At 39.2% G+C, this 20,710-nt stretch overlaps 1 protein-coding gene across 2 annotated transcripts in view; it reads left to right on the top strand.

The window, feature by feature from the left end:
• The first annotated feature begins 7,790 nt into the window (after positions 1–7,790).
• Positions 7,791–20,710, top strand: part of crbn (cereblon) — a 31,828-nt gene continuing 18,908 nt past the window's right edge. The window contains exon 1 of one of the 2 annotated variants that reach the window (XM_003217814.4): positions 7,791–7,930. In XM_003217814.4, the coding sequence (XP_003217862.1) occupies positions 7,861–7,930 (70 nt within the window). In that variant the 5' untranslated portion in view covers positions 7,791–7,860. The remainder of the gene's footprint in view (positions 7,931–20,710) is intronic. The other variant, XM_008105344.3, reaches the window with a different exon arrangement.

Genomic DNA, 20,710 nt, shown 5'->3' with positions numbered 1-20,710 from the left:
TCACCACACTCTGGGGCAGAGAATCCCACTGCCGAACAGTTCTCACAGTGAGGAAGTTCTTCCTAATGTTCAAGTGGAATCTCCTTTCCTGTAGTTTAAAGCCATTGTTCTGCGTCCTAGTCTCCAGGGCAGCAGAAAACAATCTTGCTCCCTCCTCTCTATGACTTCCCCTCACATATTTATACATGGCTATCATGTCCCCTCTCAGCCTTTTCTTCTGCAGGCTAAACATACTCAGCTCTTTAAGCTGCACCTCATAAGGCTTGTTCTCCAGACCCTTGATCATTTTAGTCGCCCTCCTCTGGACACTTTCCAGCCTGTCAACATTTCCCTTCAATTGGACACAGTATTCCAGGTGTGGTCTGACCAAGGCAGAATAAAAGGAGTAGCACGACTTCCCTGGATCTAGACACTATACTTTTATTTTTGCAGGCCAAAAGCCCATAGGCTTTTTTTGCTGCCACATCACATTGTAGATTCATGTTTAACTTGTTGTCCAAAAGAACTCCAAGATCTCTTTCACACGTACTACTATTGAGCCAGGCATCCCCCATTCTGTATCTTTGCATTTCATTTTTTCTGCCTAAGTGAAGTATCTTGCAGTTGGCCCTGTTGAACTTCAATTCGCCATTTATCAGGAAGAATTCTGTCTTTAGCATATCCTTCAACTTGTCCAGATGATAACTAGGAAGTGCGTGGCTAATTAATGTCAGTATAAGGTCAAGACAGCAAAAATAATTAAAGAGAAAGCACACACAAGAGTTGACTTTTGCCTGATGGTACTGGGAAAAGCAAAACTCGGGCCCTTATTTATTTATTTATTTATTTATTTACAGTATTTATATTCTGCCCTTCTCACCCTGAAGGGGACTCAGGGTGGATCACAGAACATACATACACGAAAAACATTCAATGCTGTTTATACACTGACAAGACAGACAATTGTACATAGATAGAAGTATTTATAGGCTTTTCTCCATCTTCAGCATCTTGGAGGCTTGTGCTCGGTTCTGGCTTGATCGAATCACCAGCATATTTCTGGCATTTCCTTATGGGTGCCTTAAATAACTCCATATTTTTAAGAGGTACTTATTTATCTACCCACATTTTGCTTTTAAACTGCTAGGTAGGCAGAAGCTGGGCTAAAGGCCAGGAGCTCACCCTGACCCGGGCTTTGAACTGTCAACCTTTCCTCTTCTTTGCTAAGTTGAATTGAATAATGTTTGCATTTTGAACTCAATTGAGGTAATTGAAGTAAACTGAAAATAAGAGGAAAGTGGAAGGAGTGTTTTCTTTTTAAAAACTGAGTCATTTAAAAGGTAGCTGGAAAAGCGGCATTAACCAGGGATGTCCTTGCCAAATCCTAACAGTTGGAAGGTATGCTTTTGTCCAGATTATTTCTCTACCAAAGACTTACTAGAGACTGGACTCTTAAGTCTAAATGTATCTAGGGAGAGTTGAGGCTTCATTTGCTCCAGGACATATTGATTTATCTTTTTACCAGTCCACAGTATTCAAAGAACACTTTTCCAGCATCACATCTGAAATGAATGGATTTTCTTTCTAACAGCTTTCTTTACTGTCCACCTTTCACAACCATACATAGAATAGAATTTGGAAAGACAATGACATGTACAATCCCAACTTCAATATTTAATTGTACATCTTTACACTTCAGGATCCTGTCTAATTCCTTCACAGTGCCCTCCTATGCTCCAGTCTTCTTCTCATTTCTTGACTGCACTCTCCATTCTGATTAATGGCTGGGCCAAGGCATGGAACTTGAACTATTTCAGTGTCTTTAATACTCATACCCACCTTTTTGGAAAAGTAATTTTTGAGATGGCAATACATAACCAGTCTATATAGCACAGCAGCATTTCTCTTATCATTGCTAACTAGGTGCCATCAGAAAGCCAACAAGTAAAAAATAAGAAGCTTACTATTGCTCAGGAGCAACTGCTTTTAATAAGTGTACTATCCTTGATCATAGAGGTAACATGTGACCATCATGATTCAAGTGATTCAAGCCTCATTGTAGCTTCTAAACCAGTGGTTTTCAACCTGTGGGTCCCCAGATGTTTTGGCCTACAACTCCCAGAAATCCCAGCCAGTTTACCAGCTGTTAGGATTTCTGGGAGCTGAAGGCCAAAACATCTGGGGGCCTACAGGTTGAGAACCACTATTCTAAACTGTCCTAAAGTAAGTGGAGATTGCCACTCAACACAACTTGTTTTCTCAGTACTACTATATATAATTACTACTTAATACTTTAATTACTACTTAATAAAGAAGTATTACCAAGTGGCATGTAAAACCACAGGCTATGTTAGTGGCAGCTTTGTTCAGCCACAAGAGAGATACGAATAGGCTCTCCCCTTGTTTTTTCATATTCAAAAGAAGAAAATGTGTACAACGGTTTGAAATAATGTGACTTGTGGGAGTGCACTGCGGTAATTTAAATCAGTGTCTCTGTAGAATTGCATTGTTCAGCTCTTTTGTAATTAGTTAAATTATAAACATGCCTGCATGTAGAAGCACTGTCAAATATAACTCCATGTTACACAGTTCTAAGTCAGACCACAAAGCAAAAGGGGTACCTTCTGTCTGATAATACAATCTGTTATCTATAGGTCTCTTTCTTGTAACAGTTTGTTTTATGTTTGAATATAAACACACACAGGCTCAAATTATTCATGCCAATTAGCCACAGAATTTTTTTTCTGTGCAACAGTTCTAGATTTCTTACTAAAAGGGGAGAGAGAATGTTGAAAGAACTGAACAATGAACATAATTGTTCTATTATGACGATCCAACCTAGATAGTAAGGCAACTAGTCAACTGTTGTAGCAGAAAGTATAGGCGTACATCAGTTAATAAAGAAAGCAACACTTTGGTCTATGAAGCCCCCGTTTCCTACTCACATTTTGTCTAGCTTAGAAGTATTTTAAAAAGAAGCACCAACATTGGAAAGACATGGAAGGATTGGTGGAGAAAAACAGATTTTTGATGTTGAGTTCTGCAATGTGTTTGCATTCACAGTGTAGCAATGCTATAAACGAAGCTTGAGCTGGAAAGAGCTAAATTCTGCTCTTTCTGGTTCTACTGTAGCCATGTGTGCCTGCCTACAACAGGCAGGTCCAGCAGCAGCTACCTCCTGAATTCCTCAAAGAAGGGGAAACCATATAAATCTCCTTCACCATCTAACTCAAATATTTCCACCAAAATAGAAACCATGAGAAAAGTAGAGGATGAAGAAAGAAAAAAAAGATGTTTCTAGATGTGTTTTTGAACAAGCCTTTAGATCAAGCATGGGCAAACTTAGGCCCTCCAGGTGTTTTGGACTTCAACTCCCACAATTCCTAACAGCCAAAACACCTGGAGGGCCCACGTTTGCCCATGCCTACTTTAGATGGTTTTATGGAAAACGTATCTTTCTTGGTACTTTCATTTCAAATGCACATATGTTCATTCTGAATAAGAAAAATTGCTGAAATATGTGGAACTACTCGTTCTCTGTGCGTAAGCTACCTGTCTTTGTTCATTCCACATTATTTCTCTCCCTAGCTAGTACAAACTTTCTCATCAAAGAACTAATGCCCAGAAACTGTATAGGCTTCATACTGCCTAACTTTAGGTGAAGCCAAACTCTGATGCGTTGTATCCTTTCTCTATTTCCCCACAACACTTTGAGACAAATTAAAGTTGACAGAAGTTCTGTGGCTGGCACATTTCTATTGAGTAACAAAGGCCTATTGGACTATTGTGGGACAATCCTGTATTCTCAGTTGGATCCATTTCATAGGTCATTGTGGGGATGAAGGAGAAAGAATAAGAAGTCATGTACATTGGAAGACAGAAAGAATGTACATGTAAGAAACAACCAGACAAGTAATACAGGCTACTCTTATTTCTCAAGAAATCAACCCTATTTGGAAAAAAAACCCCAATTTGTGATGCTAGATGAAAAATTCCTGGATATTCCAATCACAACTCTAGCAAGACTGAATATATGAGGAAGGAGTTCTCCAGTAAAGTGTTTCCCTCCCAGTCCTCAGCTTTTCATTCAGAAACATTCATGAAGCAGTGCTCTCTATTTCTCTGCATGTGTACATGACTCCATTCAGAAATCATGGTGATCTGCAAAAACTAAAGCTCAGGCATCAAATTCATGCTTACACCCACAGCTAGCTAAATATCTGGCTATCATTTCACAAGGCAGTTATGCAAAATGCTGATGTATATATTTAGTGGGCCAAAAATATATTCTACAGCTCATGAAGTATGACAGCCCCCTCCCCCATATGAGCTATTCTATGAGCGAATCTACGATTTGTTGTTTTAGAAATTGGGTACAAAGCTATTTTGGAAGTGACAAATTACAGAACAGTCTCAATCACAGGATAGAGGCTATGAGAAGGAAAGGCTGCATGTTTAGAAAAAAGAGCCAACTGGACAGCCAGATAAATACTTTACTAATCTCACTTAACCTATTGTGTTTGTTAAACTATGAACTGAAAACACAATTATCATTCCATAAAGGTAAGTCCCATGAGAAAATGTATATCAGTTTTCCAGTCTCCTCAGAATATTCAAACTATTACTTTTTTCTTTGCAGATTTGTAGCAGTTCCATCAGTTCAAATTTGTTCAAGTAACCACATAAGCCATTGAGCAGAGTTAGTTTCAGATTCTGTTTTGCTACCAATTCAGTGACACTTCCACTAGGATATACTGAAGCTATGCCCTTTGAGTGGCAGAATTCATCTTTCCGTGAATATTTTATTTGCTCTTTTTCGTCAAGCATTGAGTGACAGGTATTGTCAATGCCAACTGTGCATAGCCAGACTATCAATAATCTGTTTGCTTAGTCATACTAAGGAAAGCATAAATGGTACAAAATGCTAAAAGCGTGAGATGATGGAAATGCCACAGATGAACAAGTCATGCAGACAGTATGCCATGAGTTTTGTATTTCATTTTTTGAGTCCCAAAACTTTGTATTAAAGACTGTGATTTACAATTTCCTGGAATACTGAGTGCTATAACACATTCATGATCATCTCAAGGTCACATTAGAACTCTGGGAAAATACACAGATACGTATCATTATTTTACTCATGTTTTATAAACTGATGCAAAATATAGAAGATATACACTCACCTGATATACACATGAAATCTCATGGAATTTGTTTTCATTTTCATATTATTTTTAAAAGGTGTCAGTGCTTTTTTCTTCATTAGATGATGAGCAGCATACACTTGAGAGATTATCAGCCGGCACATATTGGCCAGCAAAGTGACATTTCAGTTCATTATTTCTGTTCATCTATGTAAAGAGATTATTTTCTATGAATTTTAAAATCACTTGATAACTGTTTGTATTTTACAAGATTTTCTCTAACTGGTAATTCTGCTGCTGTTCTTCTCATTGGATTATCAAGCCATTGGCGCACAATGGTAGAAACTATAATTGGCATTTTGATAATACCCACCCAACTATATATTTGTAAATAAATATTATAAGGATATGGCATATTTATATTGTCTTTGACTATAGGTTGTCACAGGTTTGTTCTGTTGTCACAAACTGGACTACAGGGTGAAGGAAAGGTGACCACAAGTGATCAAGATAATGGATGGGAGTCATTAATTGATTAATTGCGAAAAAAACACATTTTCTAAAAGTCTTGGAGAGCAGCAACATAGCATAATAAGGCTGAGGCAAAAGTGGAATTAATTGGTATGACAATATGAAATCATGGTGTGATAACACCTTTAGAAAAGGGAAATTAGAGGCTGGCCGATAGTTACTCTCCCTAACTTTTCCTGAACTGGCAAAATTCGTTACGTTTAGTAAGACAAAATAAAAACATTAATTCTGCAGCTATTTTTAAATTAATTTTAATATAGGCAATTTAATTTACAATCAATGTAATATGCATCTTGGCCAGAGTCTCATATCTGCATCTATTTTTATGAGTAATAAAAATGACAACACAATACAGACACTGCAAATATACCACTGCATCCTTTGCCCTCCACTCTATTTCTAGGTAAACGCAGATAATCAACTTTATATAATATTTAAATTTCAAATGGCAGAGTAATTGAACTACTTGTTAGCTCGTTGTTCAGGATTCACTGAAATTGAAGACCTGACGTTTTGAAAAGATAAGACATTCTGACATGTATGCAGTTCTGAAATAAGCACATTTGGTTTGCGAATTCATAAAAAACCCAGTGTTGCACTATATCAGCTTACTAACTACTGTAATTATGCCAGTTCAGTAGGGACACTCCAATTCAGATCCAGTCGCTACTATTCACATGACCCTGGGATCCACAGCCTATAGACAGGTTGTTACTGTCACAGTAGCAATAACAGGGGTCCAGACAGCTCCTGATCATCCCTCATTGTGACTTGGGAGAGGGGAAGGGAAAAGGAGGAGAGTGATCACATTTGTGGTTTTGCAAGCACTGGCAAGGGCGAAGAGTGATGACCAGGAACTTGTTTGAGCTCCATGACTGCCACTATAATGGCAGCAAGACAATGAAGACAAGCATGGCAATCCAACAACATGAAGGCGCCCAGTGTAGACTCCCTCCAGCCGTTGCACTGGTACGGAGGTGATCAATGCAGACTTCCAGAACTGACCCAGAGTACGCCAATGCAAACCAGCTCCAGCGTATTTGGCCTATGTAGATACAACCCGTCTTCATCTGTGAAATGTTGGGGATAAGTATTTAGGGTGTGCAACTGCCAGGTTAAGGTGGTCTGAACTGACTCTACAAAGGATCCTCGACCATGCTTCCCAGCCATATTATTTTAAATCTGTTTGTGTGTGCCGAAATGTTTCTCCATGTGTTTTTAAAAACACAAATATACGTGTGCGCATTTCCTCTAATGCAGTGGTTCCCAACCTTTTATTGATTAGGTAACACTTTGATCAGGGACCACTCTCCAACATTAGTACCAAAAGGGTTACAAATCAATTTTTGGTCAACTTTAGATTGTGTAAAAGCACGGTGCTGCTGAACTTGCGGACCGAAAGGTTGCAGGTTGGAATCCGGGGAACGGAGTGAGTGCCCACTGTTAGCCCCAACTTCTGACAACCTAGTAGTTCGAAAACATGCAAATGTGAGTAGATCAAGAAGTGCTGTTCTGGTGGGAAGGTAATGGCACTCCATGCAGTCATGCTGGCCACGTGATCTTGGAGGTGTGTCTACGGACAACCAGCTCAGCAGTTTAACCCGCTGTGTCACTGTGGCTCTTTATTATATTACAACCCCATAAAATGCAAGTTGGAGTGGACGTTTAGAGCAGTGGGCCTTGTAAATCAGGCAAATAAATTTGCTATAAAATGCTAAAGACCTTGTAAAACGGCAACTCCCATGATTCCATAGCATTGAGCCATGGAAATTAAAGTAGTGTCGAACTACATTCATGCTACAGTGCAAATGCACCCTTACAGGCGCATATACAGACAGGAGAAGCATCCCACCAGATCAGTGGTTCTCAACCTGATGTTTTTGGCCTTCAACTCCCAGAAATCCTAACAGCTGGGAAACTGGCTGGGATTTCTGGAGTTATAGGCCAAAAACATCTAGGGACCCCAGGTTGAGATCCACTGCACCAGATGTTGCTTGTGATCTGCTGAATTTCCCACTTCTTAAAGTGACAGGCGCTCTTTTTCTCCCCCCGTCTCCTGGCGAAGTGCGCCATCTCTGGGGGAGCTGCAGATCTCTTTCTGGGCCGCTAGGGGCCGCTGGCGGGCGGGTCGGCTCTTCGCCTCGCCGCCGCCTCCTTGGCCACGCCCCCTCGCCGCCTTCCCAGGCTCCTCTTCGGGTAAACAGCGATGGCCGCGGATGAAGGAGGAGGCGGAGAACAGGAGAACAACATGGGGAACCACTTGCAGCTCATACCCGGTAAGGGTCCCTCTTGGAAAAATAGAAGAGGCGGGCGAGGGGCTTTCTTGGGGCGGGGGGTTAGTCCGGAGGCACGGGAGGGAAAGGCGAAGGAGGTGCGTTTCTGGGAATCTGAGAAGGGGAGAGGCCTGAGGAAGAAGCCACCATAGTAGTAGTAGAAGTAGTAGGAAGAATGACACGGGGTGGGAGAATAAGCGGGAAGCACCATGGGGTGGAAGAAGCAATGGAAAGGAGGAGGAGCCACGGGAAAAAAGGGGGGGAGCCATAATTAACAGCAAGAAAATAATAATACAGTAATAGTTTCTGGGAAGCAAGAAGGAAGAGAATAAGGAGGGGGCAAAGGACACAAGGCATGGTGAGGGGAATTAGAAAAGATATGGGGTGAAACAAGCCATGGAAAGGGGGAGCAGCCATGCAAAAAGAGGGGGAAGCAATAATTAACAACAACAATAATATAGTAATATTAATAGTAGGCTCTGTGAAGCAAGAAGGAAGAGAATAAGGAGGGGGGAAGGGACACAAGGCATGGGGAGGGGGAATTAGAAAAGACACGGGGTGAAACAAGTCGTGGAAAGGAGGAGCAGCCATGCAAAAAGAGTGGGAAGCCATAATTAACAACAACAATATAGTAATAGTAGGCTCTGGGAAGCAAGAAGGAAGAGAATAAGGAGGGAGGCAAAGGAGAGAATACGGGGAGAGAGGAATTAGGAGAAAAGACATGAGGTGGAACAAGCCATGGAAAGGGAGAGCAGCCGTACTAAAAGGCAGGAAGCTATAATTAATAATAATAAAGTAATGATAATATAGTAATAATAATATCTTAGTAGTAATAATATATTAATAGTAATAGGCTCTGGAAAGCAAGAAGGAAGAGAATCAGGAAGGGGCAAAGGAGAGAAGTCATAAAGAGGGGAAATAAGGAGAAAAGACAAGAGGTGGAAGAACCATGGAAAGGGGGAGCAGCCATAGAAAAAGGGGGGAGCCATAAGTAACAACAACAATAATATAGTAATAGTAATAGGCCCTGGGAAGCAAGAAGGATGAGAATAAGGAGGGGGGCAAAGGACACAAGGCATGGTGAGGGGGAATAAGGAGAAAAGACATGGGGTGGAAGAAGCCATGGAAAGGGGGAGCAGCCATACAAAAGGGGGAAGCCATAATTAACAACAACAATAATGTAGTAATAGTAGCAGTATGCTCTGGGAAGCAAGAAGGAAGAGAAGTCATAGTGTGAGAAAAGAAGGTTTAGAAGGAGAAAAGAAGCCATGGAAAAGAGGCCCACACCATTGGATATTATTTATTTATTTTATCTGGCTTTTCTCCCGTGTATGTGATTCAAAGCGGCGTATGGTGATTAAAAGCAACAAAATTACATAACATAAAAATACAATAAAAACACCATATAAGCAAATAACAGAAATGCAAACTACATAAGCCAAGTATAACAAATTAATAAATTAAAACATTATGCCGTTATACCATTAGGCAAAACTACGGTTAGGTGGATCTGTAATTGGTTAAGCGAACAAACCCAAAGGGTGCTCACCAATGCTTTGTCTTCATCCTGGAAAGAAATGACGAGTGGAACAGAACCAGACCCAGGATGGAACCTTGCAGCACTCCACTCGTCATTTCTTGGGAGGGAATGCTAATACTCCAGAAGAGAGGAGCACAATTCAAAACAATTTTAACAGATTAGAGAGATGGGCCAAAACTAACAAAATGAAGTTCAACTGGGACAAATGCAAGATACTTCACTTAAGCAGAAAAAATAAAATGCAAAGATAAGAATGGAGGGTCATAAAATGATTACAGGTCTGGAGAACAAGCCCTATGAGGAGTGGCTTAAAGAGCTCATATGGAAGTCATAGTGAGGAGGAAGCAAACTTGTTTTCTGCTACCCTAGAGACTAGGATGCGGAACAACGGCTTCAAACTATAGGAAAGGAAATTCAGCCTGAACATTAGGAAGAACTTCCTAACTGTGAGAGTTGTTCAATAATGGAACTCTCTGACCCAGAGTGTGATGGAGGCTCCTGTGGAGGCTTTTAAGAAAAGCCTGAATGGCCACCTGTCGAGGGTGCTTTAAATGTGATTTTCCTGCTTCTTGGCAGTGGGTTGGACTGGATGGCCCACAAGGTCTCTTCCAACTCTATGTTTCTATGACCTTCAGGTCAGTAAAGTTATCATTTAAAATAGTTATCCTAGGTCCTAAATTCTATGTACTTTAAGCCACGTAAAAGCATTGCCGGTCCAATATAACATTCTGAGAATATACATTACCAATAACTGTCTAGCTATTGCTTATTATTGATCTTCAGAATAGGCCTGGTTCCATAAAAAGGTTTTAACTTGTGAGCAAAAGGCCAGCAAGGAGGGGGCCTTTTTAGGAAGGGAGTTCCAGAGCCGTGGGTCCACCACCAAAAAGCCCCCTCTCTCATCTCCACCAACCTCACTTGTGACTGGGTGGGGCCTCTCCTCATGATCTCAGGGCTCGTAGGAGGAGATGCGGTCCCCTCATGTAGACTGGGCTCGAAGCATTTAGGGCTTTATAGGCTAAAGCTAGGATCGGCTTTATAGGCTAAAGCTTGGATAGGAAAGAAAAGGAGAGAAGCCATGGATAGGGAAAACAAAGGGGAGAAGTCCTGGGTGAGAAAACACTGGGCCCTTCCAGACAGGCACTCTATCCCAGGTTTTCTATTTTAAACTGGATTATTTGAGTCCGCACTGTCAGATAATCTGGGATAAACAGAAATCCTGGGATATGGGGCCTGTCTGGAAGGGCCCATAGAAAGGGGGCAAGAGGAAGAGTAATTCAGTGGGGGGGGGAGCATTGGGGTGGGAAAAATGGGGAGCAAGAGGCGTGAGCAAGAGAGAAAAAGCATGGAGTGGAAGAACAAAGACAGCCTTGTTGGGGATCAAGGGGGAAAATGATGAGGTGAGAGAATAAAGGGAGAAGCCTTGGAGAGGGGGAGTAAGGGAGAGAAGTTGTGGGTTGAGGGAATAACGGGAGAAGCCTTGGGGAGGGTGAGGGCAGTAAAGGAAATAGTTGGAGATGAGTGTGGTTTGATGGTAAGAAATAAAAAGAGTGGTAAGGACTTGTAGGAAAATAAAGATATGGTTTTACAGTATTTTAGGAGTATGGAAAAAGGGAAAGTGGATAATGGCAAGGGATGTGAAGAGTGCAGGGAGAGAATAGGTGACTGTTGCCCATCTATTCTCTCCCTACCATCTTTTGCCCAGTTTTAGTGGAGGGGAATAGCAGCTCCTAATGTTAGATGAGAGGTTAAAGTGGATAAGTTTTGTTGTACTGAGTTAGGAAAGTGGGGTTCCAAGACTTGATGACAAGAGTAGGAGTGATCCATCAACAAGCAAGGAGAAAGTGGGTTGGGACTTTTAATTTTTTGTGGATTTGTTCCTGTATTTTTCAAAAATAGGTCTGAAAACAGGAAGAAACGTCAGAGGAATTGCATTTTTCTTTGGAAGATCTAATGATCTGGGAGCTTCTCCACCACCTGTGGACTTAAAGCAACTCTGAGTTTCATAGAGTTTTGTTATGCAAGGAATACTCAAAAGTGCACCTGCCAGTTCCTTCCACTGAAATACAGGCTATAGTACATAGTATTTATTGGTGGTCTCCCATCAAAGTACTAACCAACACTGATACTGTTTAGCAGCAAAGAGCAGACAGGATCTCGTACTTTTGGGGTGTTTAGGACCCATTGTTTTCAGTGTTCTTAAAGGTATTGGAATTCAAACAGGTAAGCAGGTACCAGTTTTTTGTTTCACAAGGAGCCCATTGCCTGGTGCTTTGTAAGATGGAGGCATCCTGGGTAGGAATTTGAGTTTTCCAACAGAAAGGAAGGCATATGGATTTGATTTACAGGTGGAATCTGGGATATAGAATTAGAAGTCTAAGATAGTGAGCTTGGAAGTAAGAGCAAGAGAAGAATGTATTCTTTGAGGGCTAGCTCAAAAAAGGGGATCATAATAGGCAAGAATTGCCTGTGATAAGAACTAAAGTGTAGGCCTGAGGTGTGAGCTGTTAGGAAATAAGGAATTGAAGGAAGGAAAAAATATGTGAGGAAGTGTAAGGTAGTCTAATTTCCCTAAGGGCACCAGATCCTGTCCGATTTTGTATGGTCGATTAGTATTGTTTTTTAAATGTTGTGGGTTGCTTTGTGTACCGTTTAGGGAGAAAGGCGAGACATAAATAAAATTTATTCTTATTATTATTATCAGCAGAATCAGTCCTAGTTACTACCTGGATAGATGACTGCCAGCAAATAACGTGGTTTCAGCTATATGCAGAGGAAAGAACTGGCAAAACCACCTCTGAGTATTCCTTGCCTAAGAAAATCTTATGAAATTCTTAGGCCACCACAAATTGACAGGTGACTTGAAGGCAATGAACGGGAAGGCAGCAACACTAAAAACTGTTTTTCAGGAACAGACCAAATGAATGTGCAGTCCTTCTGTGTTAAACATTTGTCAATCTGATATTCCCAAATGAGAATAGCTAGCTTCCGGCATTGAATTAAAAAATAGTCTTCTATATCAAGACTCATCATTGTGGTTTTGATCAGTGGCTGATAGATCTAATTCTTCTTTAAAACTAGTGAGGCTCCCAAATCAATATACTGTAGTAGCAATCTATATTTTCATATGAATAGCACTTAGAACATGGACATATCACTTAGTTGGCACAAATCAATTTGCAATATCAACCCCCACCTCACTAAAGCATCACTTACAGATAACTATTCTATGGTACCAAAACCAGCTAGGAAGAAGCATCAAGATTGCAAATTCCTATCTTATCTCTGTTCTTGCCTTGGATACCAAGATCTGGACTTGTATTAAGCCATCATCCCGAACTGAGGAACTCTGACTAAATGACAGCTAACTAAAAAAGTAAATCAGGATCATACCATACTTTGTGAAAATCAATTGTTCAGTCCTTCCATTCAAACTATTCAAACCAAATCTTTTATGGTTTGCCACCATAAATACAGTTTTCATATGTGTGGTTAGTTTTTTTTGTTTAAAAAAAACTTGTGTGTTGTACTCCCATATGTACTCCCACATTTATTCATCTTGGGGAAGCCTCGGGGTTCTCTGGAGTTCAGTTCTAGTGGTTCTTATATAATAATGTACTTCTACATATTTTTAAATGTTATATCTTTTCCATGGATTAATGTTTTCCCTTCTTAGAAAATTGCACTAACCATACCAATCAATCATCCCCATTTAATCAAAAGAGAAAGTGGGAGCTTGCTTGGATAGACTCAAGCAAATATGTAATGCAGAGTGTGTGCAGTACTTCCAAAGAAAGGGTGAATTTTATTATACCTATAGATAGACAGGTGGCAAACACAGATGTAGAAAGTATTGCAATGTGACATACTAAAATACCTCAGTGTGTGTAAGTGTACCCTTTTTATACAGTAGAGTCTCACTTACCCAAGCTAAACGGGCCAGCAGAACCTTGGATAAGCAAATATCTTGGATAATAAGGAGGGGTTAAGGAGAAGCCTATTAAACATCAAATTAGGTTATGATTTTACAAATTAAGCACCAAAACATCATGTTATACAACAAATTTGACAGAAAAAATGTTATGTTGTAATTACTGTGTTTACAAATTTAGCACCAAAATCTCACGATATATTAAAAACATTGACTACAAAAATGCATTGGATAATCCAGAACCTTGGATAAGCGAGTCTTAGAAAGTGTCTTTCTTAAAGCATGAATATGTTACAGTTGGCTCACTGAGGCATGAATCACACTTGGTAAGAAATTTTGTCTTACTTTTTGCACCAAGTTCTTAAAGGTATAGGTAAAGATTTTCCCCTGACGATAAGTCCAGTCATGACCAACTCTGGGGGTTGGTGCTCATTTCTAAGCCAAAGAGCCGGCGTTGTCCATAGACACCTCCAAGGTCATGATTGCATGGAGCGCCGTTACCTTCCCGCTGGAGCAGTACCTATTGATCTACTCAAATTTGCATGTTTTCGAACTGCTAGGTTGGCAGGAGCTGGGGCTAACAGCAGGCGCTCATTCCGCTCCCAGGATTTGAACCTGGCACCTTTTGGTCTGCAAGTTCAGCAGCTCAGCGCTTTAACGCACTGTGCCACCAGGGGCCCCCTACCAAGTTCTTAATGTCTCCTTAAATAGATTTCAAGTTGACCAAGACCCTTGGGGGAGCAGTAGCTATGGATGGATCACCAACTTGTGACTCTGGAGTTACAGAAAAATAGAATAATTTCCTTGGTGATGACATAAATAAGGAGAGCTTAGAAGGAATTGGGTAGCAAGAAGGAAAATGTTCCTCATTTGCACATTAATACATTCTGACATAGCAGGTAGTTCAGAATATGTTTCTAATTATTAATAACTAATTAAAGAATGCATAATATTATTGGTGTTATAAAGAGATCGGGAAATAAGAATCGCTATTCTTAGGATCACATCGCAGAAGACATGGCATGAAATTATAGCAGGGAAAGAGGAGCAAGAAAAGAAATAAATATTATTAAGGTACATAATTCTTTTAGTAACCACCAGGAATGGCTTCTGAAAAGATTGTACTGGAAGAAAAATGGATGATGAGAGGGAATGAAGTGCCATTAATTTGTCATTATCAGGGTCTCTGTTCTTTATGCTGTGTTGAGTAGAGTAGCAAGTAGTTTGAAATCAGATATACTGAAATAGGAAGAGAGACCAGCTTGGTATAGATTTTGGTTTATTTGGTAAGAGAAGAAATCAGTGTGTACTATCAACCTTCCATATCTACAGATTCAGTCATCCATGGCTTGAAAATACCACCACCACCACCACCCCCCCCCCAAAAAGGGGGGGGGGAAGCTTATGTATGGCTGGCTGATCTTTTACTGTTATCTGATTTTTGACAAGTTTTACTTTCACCTCAAGCAGTTGAAAAATTTGTGTGTTAAAATGCACCTAGAAATGGTAAATGACATAAAAATGTGTACTTAAGGGAGAGTCACACACATTTGGCAGTGTATTCCTTTGGAACTCTAAGATGCACAGAGTATCCTTACCTGAATTGCTTCACATCTGCTAAAAAAATGTTCAGGCAACTTATTTGGGAATGATTTTTCTAGAACAGTGATTCCCAACCTGTGGGCCACGGCCCAGAAGTGATCTGCAAGAACGAAAATCCGGTCCGCGAACCTCTTTCCTCTTTATTTATTTGTTTTAGTTTGGCTCCTTTCTGCTGAGCTGACCATTGCATTGGATAGACCACATCAGCTCTAGATTATTAAATATGGTTTTCTGTGGGCGAGCAGATACCGACTACTGGATGGCATATGTTCTTTATCAGAAACTAGAGCTGATGTGGTTTATCCAATGCAATTTTCAAATAAGCACCTCAAATTACCAAACCAAATCTAAAGTTGACCAAAAACTGATTCGTAACCCTTTTTGTACTAATGTTGCAGAGTGGTCCCTGATCAAGTGGGCCCTAGTCAAAAAAAAAAAAGTTGAGAACCACTGATCTAGATACAATAGCAACTTCTCTGAAGGAACTGCCCCAGTTCTAACCAGCTACTTTAGTGTATATAACTCTTTCCTCTTCAGTGGGCCTCCATTTGAAGTAAGGAGGAGATACATTAGAAATGGAGATGGGGTGGGGATTATAGGTAAAGTGGGGCATTTTGTTTGTGCCTGCACACACAGTGAGAAATTATTTCTGGCTGGGAAGAAATGGGGCACACACATTAGCAATTGAATGTAGAATTCAAAGACATACCGTGTTTCCCCAAAAATAAGACAGCGTCTTATATTAATTTTTGCTCCCAAAGATGCACTAGGTCTTATTTTCAGGGGATGTCTTATTTTTCCATAAAGAAGAATTCACATTTATTGTTGAACAAAAAATTGAACATTTATTATATACTGTACAGTAGTTGTCATCACAAACCAGCATAATCAGACAAACTGAATCCTATCAAGAATTTCTTGTTACTACCAATATTTTCATGTACAACACTCTATGGTACGTACATTTACTGATCCTGCATGCTCTGGTGTTCTGGTTGGCGGGCATGCTTCCAAACAAAAACTTTGCTAGGTCTTACTTTCAGGGGAGGCCTTATATTTAGCAATTCAACAAAACCTCTACTAGGTCTTATTTTCTGGGGATGTCTTAGTCTGTGTTAGTCTGGAATATCAGCATGCAAAGTCTCAATTTAGAGACTGAAAAAATGAAGTTGTAGCATAAGCATTTGTAGCCATGAGGTTCATCTATTCTTTTGAATTGATGCAGCTTGATGCCATTTTAAGCTGCTATAATTCATTCATAGGATTTGTGGTTTGATGAGGCACCAGCACTCTTTGGCATAAAGTCAAAAGGTCTTATAAACTACAATTCCCATAATTCCATAACATTGGGACGCAGTAGTTACAGTTGTGTCAAATTGCATTAAATTCTGCAGTGTAAATGCATCCTCAATTTACTTTCTCATATTTATTTGAAGAAGTAGACTTAGTCTGCAAAAGCTTATACTATCAATCACATTTTATCAGTTAGTCTCTGAGGTGCTACAGAACTGGTTTTCATACCAAAAATACCACTGAAATGGGAAAAGAAGAAGTAAGAAATGTATGAATATTGGATATTATATCTTAGCTTGTGTTATGCCTTTTCTTTCAGACCATTAGTGCAGAAAGGGGGGAGAATGAAGCTTTAGATTGTCATAGTGCATCGTATGCAACAGGACAATGCTTGTTTCTGACACAGTTTTGCACTGTTCTTGGTCCTATCAGCTTTCAGGAAATATAGTCACAAGGCCCACAGGCCTTAATATGGGGATCCCTGCTGTAGCAGATCCCTTCATATTTTCTTCATTTGTGTTTAAGAAATGGATACCCCAGTCTTCAACGGTGAGTTTTTTCACCTTAAAATTGCAAACCAAACAACTTAAGGGCTGATCACTAACAACGAAGTACATCTCCATTTCGGTTCATGTTAACTGTTGGTGCCTCCAGACTATGAAAATACAAACAAATGTTTCTGCATATACGCTTAGTTATAAAATGTCAAATGTAGCATGATAGATTGTAATTGAAACAAAATCAAATCAATCTTCTGCACTGGGCTTCAGGTTAGAATTCAAAGTGGCGCCTTTCTGAGAGTTAGAACAAAAGCATTTCTTTTAAAATATTACATGCAGTTAACAATAATAGTTGATATTCCTCTCACCTTTCAGTAGGAATATACTTTAGGAACCAGGGTAAACAGGATTATTGTTTCCAATTCATCTTTTCAGGAAACAAAAAGTGATATCATGGCACTTCTGTTTTTCCTTTAGACTAGTTTCAATTCACAGTGCCTGATACGAGATTATGGGTTGTGATGGAGATATATCAGGCAGTGGTTTCAAGTAGTTTGGGTCATTTAAGTTAATTATAGGCTTTAAAAAACCATCACAAAATATAAAATTATTTGTTGGAATCAATGGTCTTTGGGATCTCCTGGGTGAGGTACAAAATGAGCTGGAGAGAATTCCATGTGTGTTACACTTTCCTCATTCCTAACGATCTGGATACTGTGGAAGAGGATGTCATTATAATAAACCAAAGAAAAGAAACTGAAAGAAAATTGTAATTTTTAAACGTGCTTTCCTGTAGCACAGTTTCAGATTAGTTAACCAAACCTATATTGCATGAAATCTATGAGAATTATTCTGTTGTGCCATGAGGTACCAGTTCAGAGGACCATGGCAAGTCCTTAAAGGGAAGATAGATTTGTTTTGTGAAAAACAGAATTTGTGCAGGAGCTAAATTCTGAGAGTGCCTTGGACCACAAGAAGAGCCTTGGAGGAGAGAACTATATACATCTCATCTTTGTGTTGTCTTCCTTGTTGTTGTTTTTTTTTATAAAAATGACTTCTTTTAAAAACACAAATTAATGAAATGCAAGCAGACTGAAAGAAATAGATGACATTGATGTTCTTTAGCCGACCAAAGTCACTTGCACCAAGTCTTTCTCATAAATTGAATTTTCTATCTTTGGATCTTATCTCTGTAGGGCCTTTCACAATTTCTATTGAAACTAAAAACTGACACTTCCTTAGATGTAGGGAGAGAGCTTGACTTTTATAGTATTGTGTATGAGACTGTCAATGTATGTCTTAATTCAGATGATTTGAAGTGATATTAAATATTGTAAGTGTAAAAATGGAATAGATTGTTTTGATATTAGCCTTTAATTTCATTTTTCAAGTGTGTGTATATGTTTGACATATTTTGTATATCGAGTGTGCGGGGAATTGTCATGTCTTCATTTGGTTTTGTTTATTTTGCAAATATGTGGAGAGCAAAGTAGATGGTCTTCTCATTATTTATTTTTTTCAATTGTGCCACTGCAGTAAAATGAGTCATCGTTCTTCACGGGCTTTAGGCTTCCTCAGCCAAAATGCAACACAGTTTGGCTGCTATTTCTTTTCTTTCAAAAATAAGCGAGGAAACAAAACAGAGCTACCATATGACAGGTTTAGGAATGAAAAATAGCCTAGTAGTAAAACTAAATGGTAGCATATTTCAAAATGTTACATCCAGTAATAGATCAAACAAGGGTAAGATTTAAAGCATAATGTAGATAAGAAAGGCACTGTACAGTATATGGAAATATAATAACTGACACAGCTTGATAAAGTACTTGTGAAACAAGTTAAAGTTGGTGATAATGATGAGTCACACTGTGTTGGAACAGCGTGGTTTAATATCCAAGTGTTCATTTTATATGCATGGTTATAGTGAAGAAATACCATTTTTTATTTTAGTTTTTAACATGGCCCCATGTTAGCCGCCCCGAGTCCCCGTTGGGGAGATGGTGGCGGGGTATAAATAAAGTTTTATTATTATTATTATTATTATTATTATTATTATTATTATTTTAAAGACAATCTTACATTGAGTTGGTTGAGAGATAATCTTTTCCAGGGAAGAAATTATTCCTTCTGTTCAAGGACACTGTGTGGATATTGAAGAAAGTGGTTTTGCTGTGCAGATGATTACATGGGAAATCTTGGAACCACTTTGAATTGCATGAAATGCTCAATGTAGATGGGGCCAAGGAGTCATTCTTTATCGATGCCCTTTTCAGTCTCATGCGCTGCCCCATATTAATACTATGTTTATTATTATGTTTATTTATACTCCGCTTTTTCTCTCCACAAAGGAAATTCAAAGCGGCTTATGCTGCTCTGATTTCTGCCCTACAAAGCAGCTTTGCAATAGGCAGAACAGGATAAAGGAGTGTCTGCTTGTTTGCTAAACAAGACTGGTACTCCTTAATGGACTAATCTGGATCCAATTCATTACATGTAACTTGTGCTGTGATATGTGAGTTTCAAGAATGGCAAGACAAGTTGGAATCATACTTGGTCATCTTGATCCAGAAAATATATTTTTTATTTAAATATTATTCACTAAAGCATTTATAAACTGTCCTACCTTAAGGGATCTCAGAGTGGCTTACAAATAGTATTGCAAGAGTTTGGGGGCCCTGGCAAGAACAGTAACAAAAGATGTGCCTTGGAGCAACAGCTGTTGTGGAGAGTGAAAGTTACTTCAAATGTTGTGAATAGGCCTGGGTTTCCTAGTGTAGTTCTGTCCATCTTCAACTAAAATGCCACCCATGTTTGATAAGAACACCCAAATGTAGGAAATTCTGCAACTGCGATTTTACTTTATTGCAGTGGGAATATTTGTAAAATCATTTGCCTGTTCACTTGACAAGAGAAGAGATGTGTTATTTCAAAAAATAATTACATTAAGGATGCATTTACATAATGTTAACCAACTTCAACTGAAGGATCAAAAGTGCAGAAAACAATATGAATCACAATTAAATCTTTTATTATTTTCTCAGTGTTTCTCCTAAGGTCTTTCTCTTGGTCTCATCGTCATGGGTAGCATGATCATTTCCTCTTCTGGTAACAGTGCATTGCAATCAAAAGCAGTGTGCTTGTCTTCATAGCTACTTCTGATGAACTGCTGAGCCTTTCCCTTTCTTATTGTTCAGTATAGATATCTGATTGCTGCTCATTACTGTTTTGCAGAAGTTATAGGTTTGGATCCAGAGTAGTCATGCTTGCAGTTGAGCCACTGAAATCAGTGGAATAAATAGGTTTTGACTAACCATTCCTTTTGATTTCAGTCCATTTGCTCTAAGTATGGTCGGTCTTGATTCATCCTGTAAATTACCATATATATGAAGTCAACAATTGATAATGTTGAACTTACATTATACTATTAAAAACTATGAAAGGTATATGAAGAGTTAAAATTTCAGAACATGAGAGGAGTTACAAAGACAAATAAAATTGCAGCTGTAGCAGAAAAGGATAAGAGCAGGAAGGTACATGAACTAAACATATACATATACATAGAGGTCCAATAAAATGTTCCAACTCCCTATTGTTTAGCAGTGGATTTAACAAAATAACTCCTTATCAATTCTTCTCTCTAAATTACAGTCAGCTCTGCAGATTTGCAGATTTGTTTCATATTTTCTCTAGGAATCTCTTTGCCCTCCAATCTGATTCTTTTATCAATTTCCAATTCCTGGTGCAAGGGGGGGTTTCTTTCAGGTAAAAACATGTTTTTTCTCCATATTTTCCTACTTTTATTGGGGAGGATACTGTTTCCCTAATTCCCACAAAAATGGAGAGCCCACTGCGCATTATTAAAACGCAAAAGTCTTGCAATATCAGGGATGGATTTTTAAATAGAAAGAACATGAACT

Source organism: Anolis carolinensis, chromosome 2 (genome assembly GCF_035594765.1).
Source record: "Anolis carolinensis isolate JA03-04 chromosome 2, rAnoCar3.1.pri, whole genome shotgun sequence".
In the NCBI taxonomy this organism is placed as follows: domain Eukaryota; kingdom Metazoa; phylum Chordata; class Lepidosauria; order Squamata; family Dactyloidae; genus Anolis; species Anolis carolinensis.
Note: the sequence above shows the minus strand (reverse complement) of the source record. Positions and strands in the feature narration are given on the sequence as shown.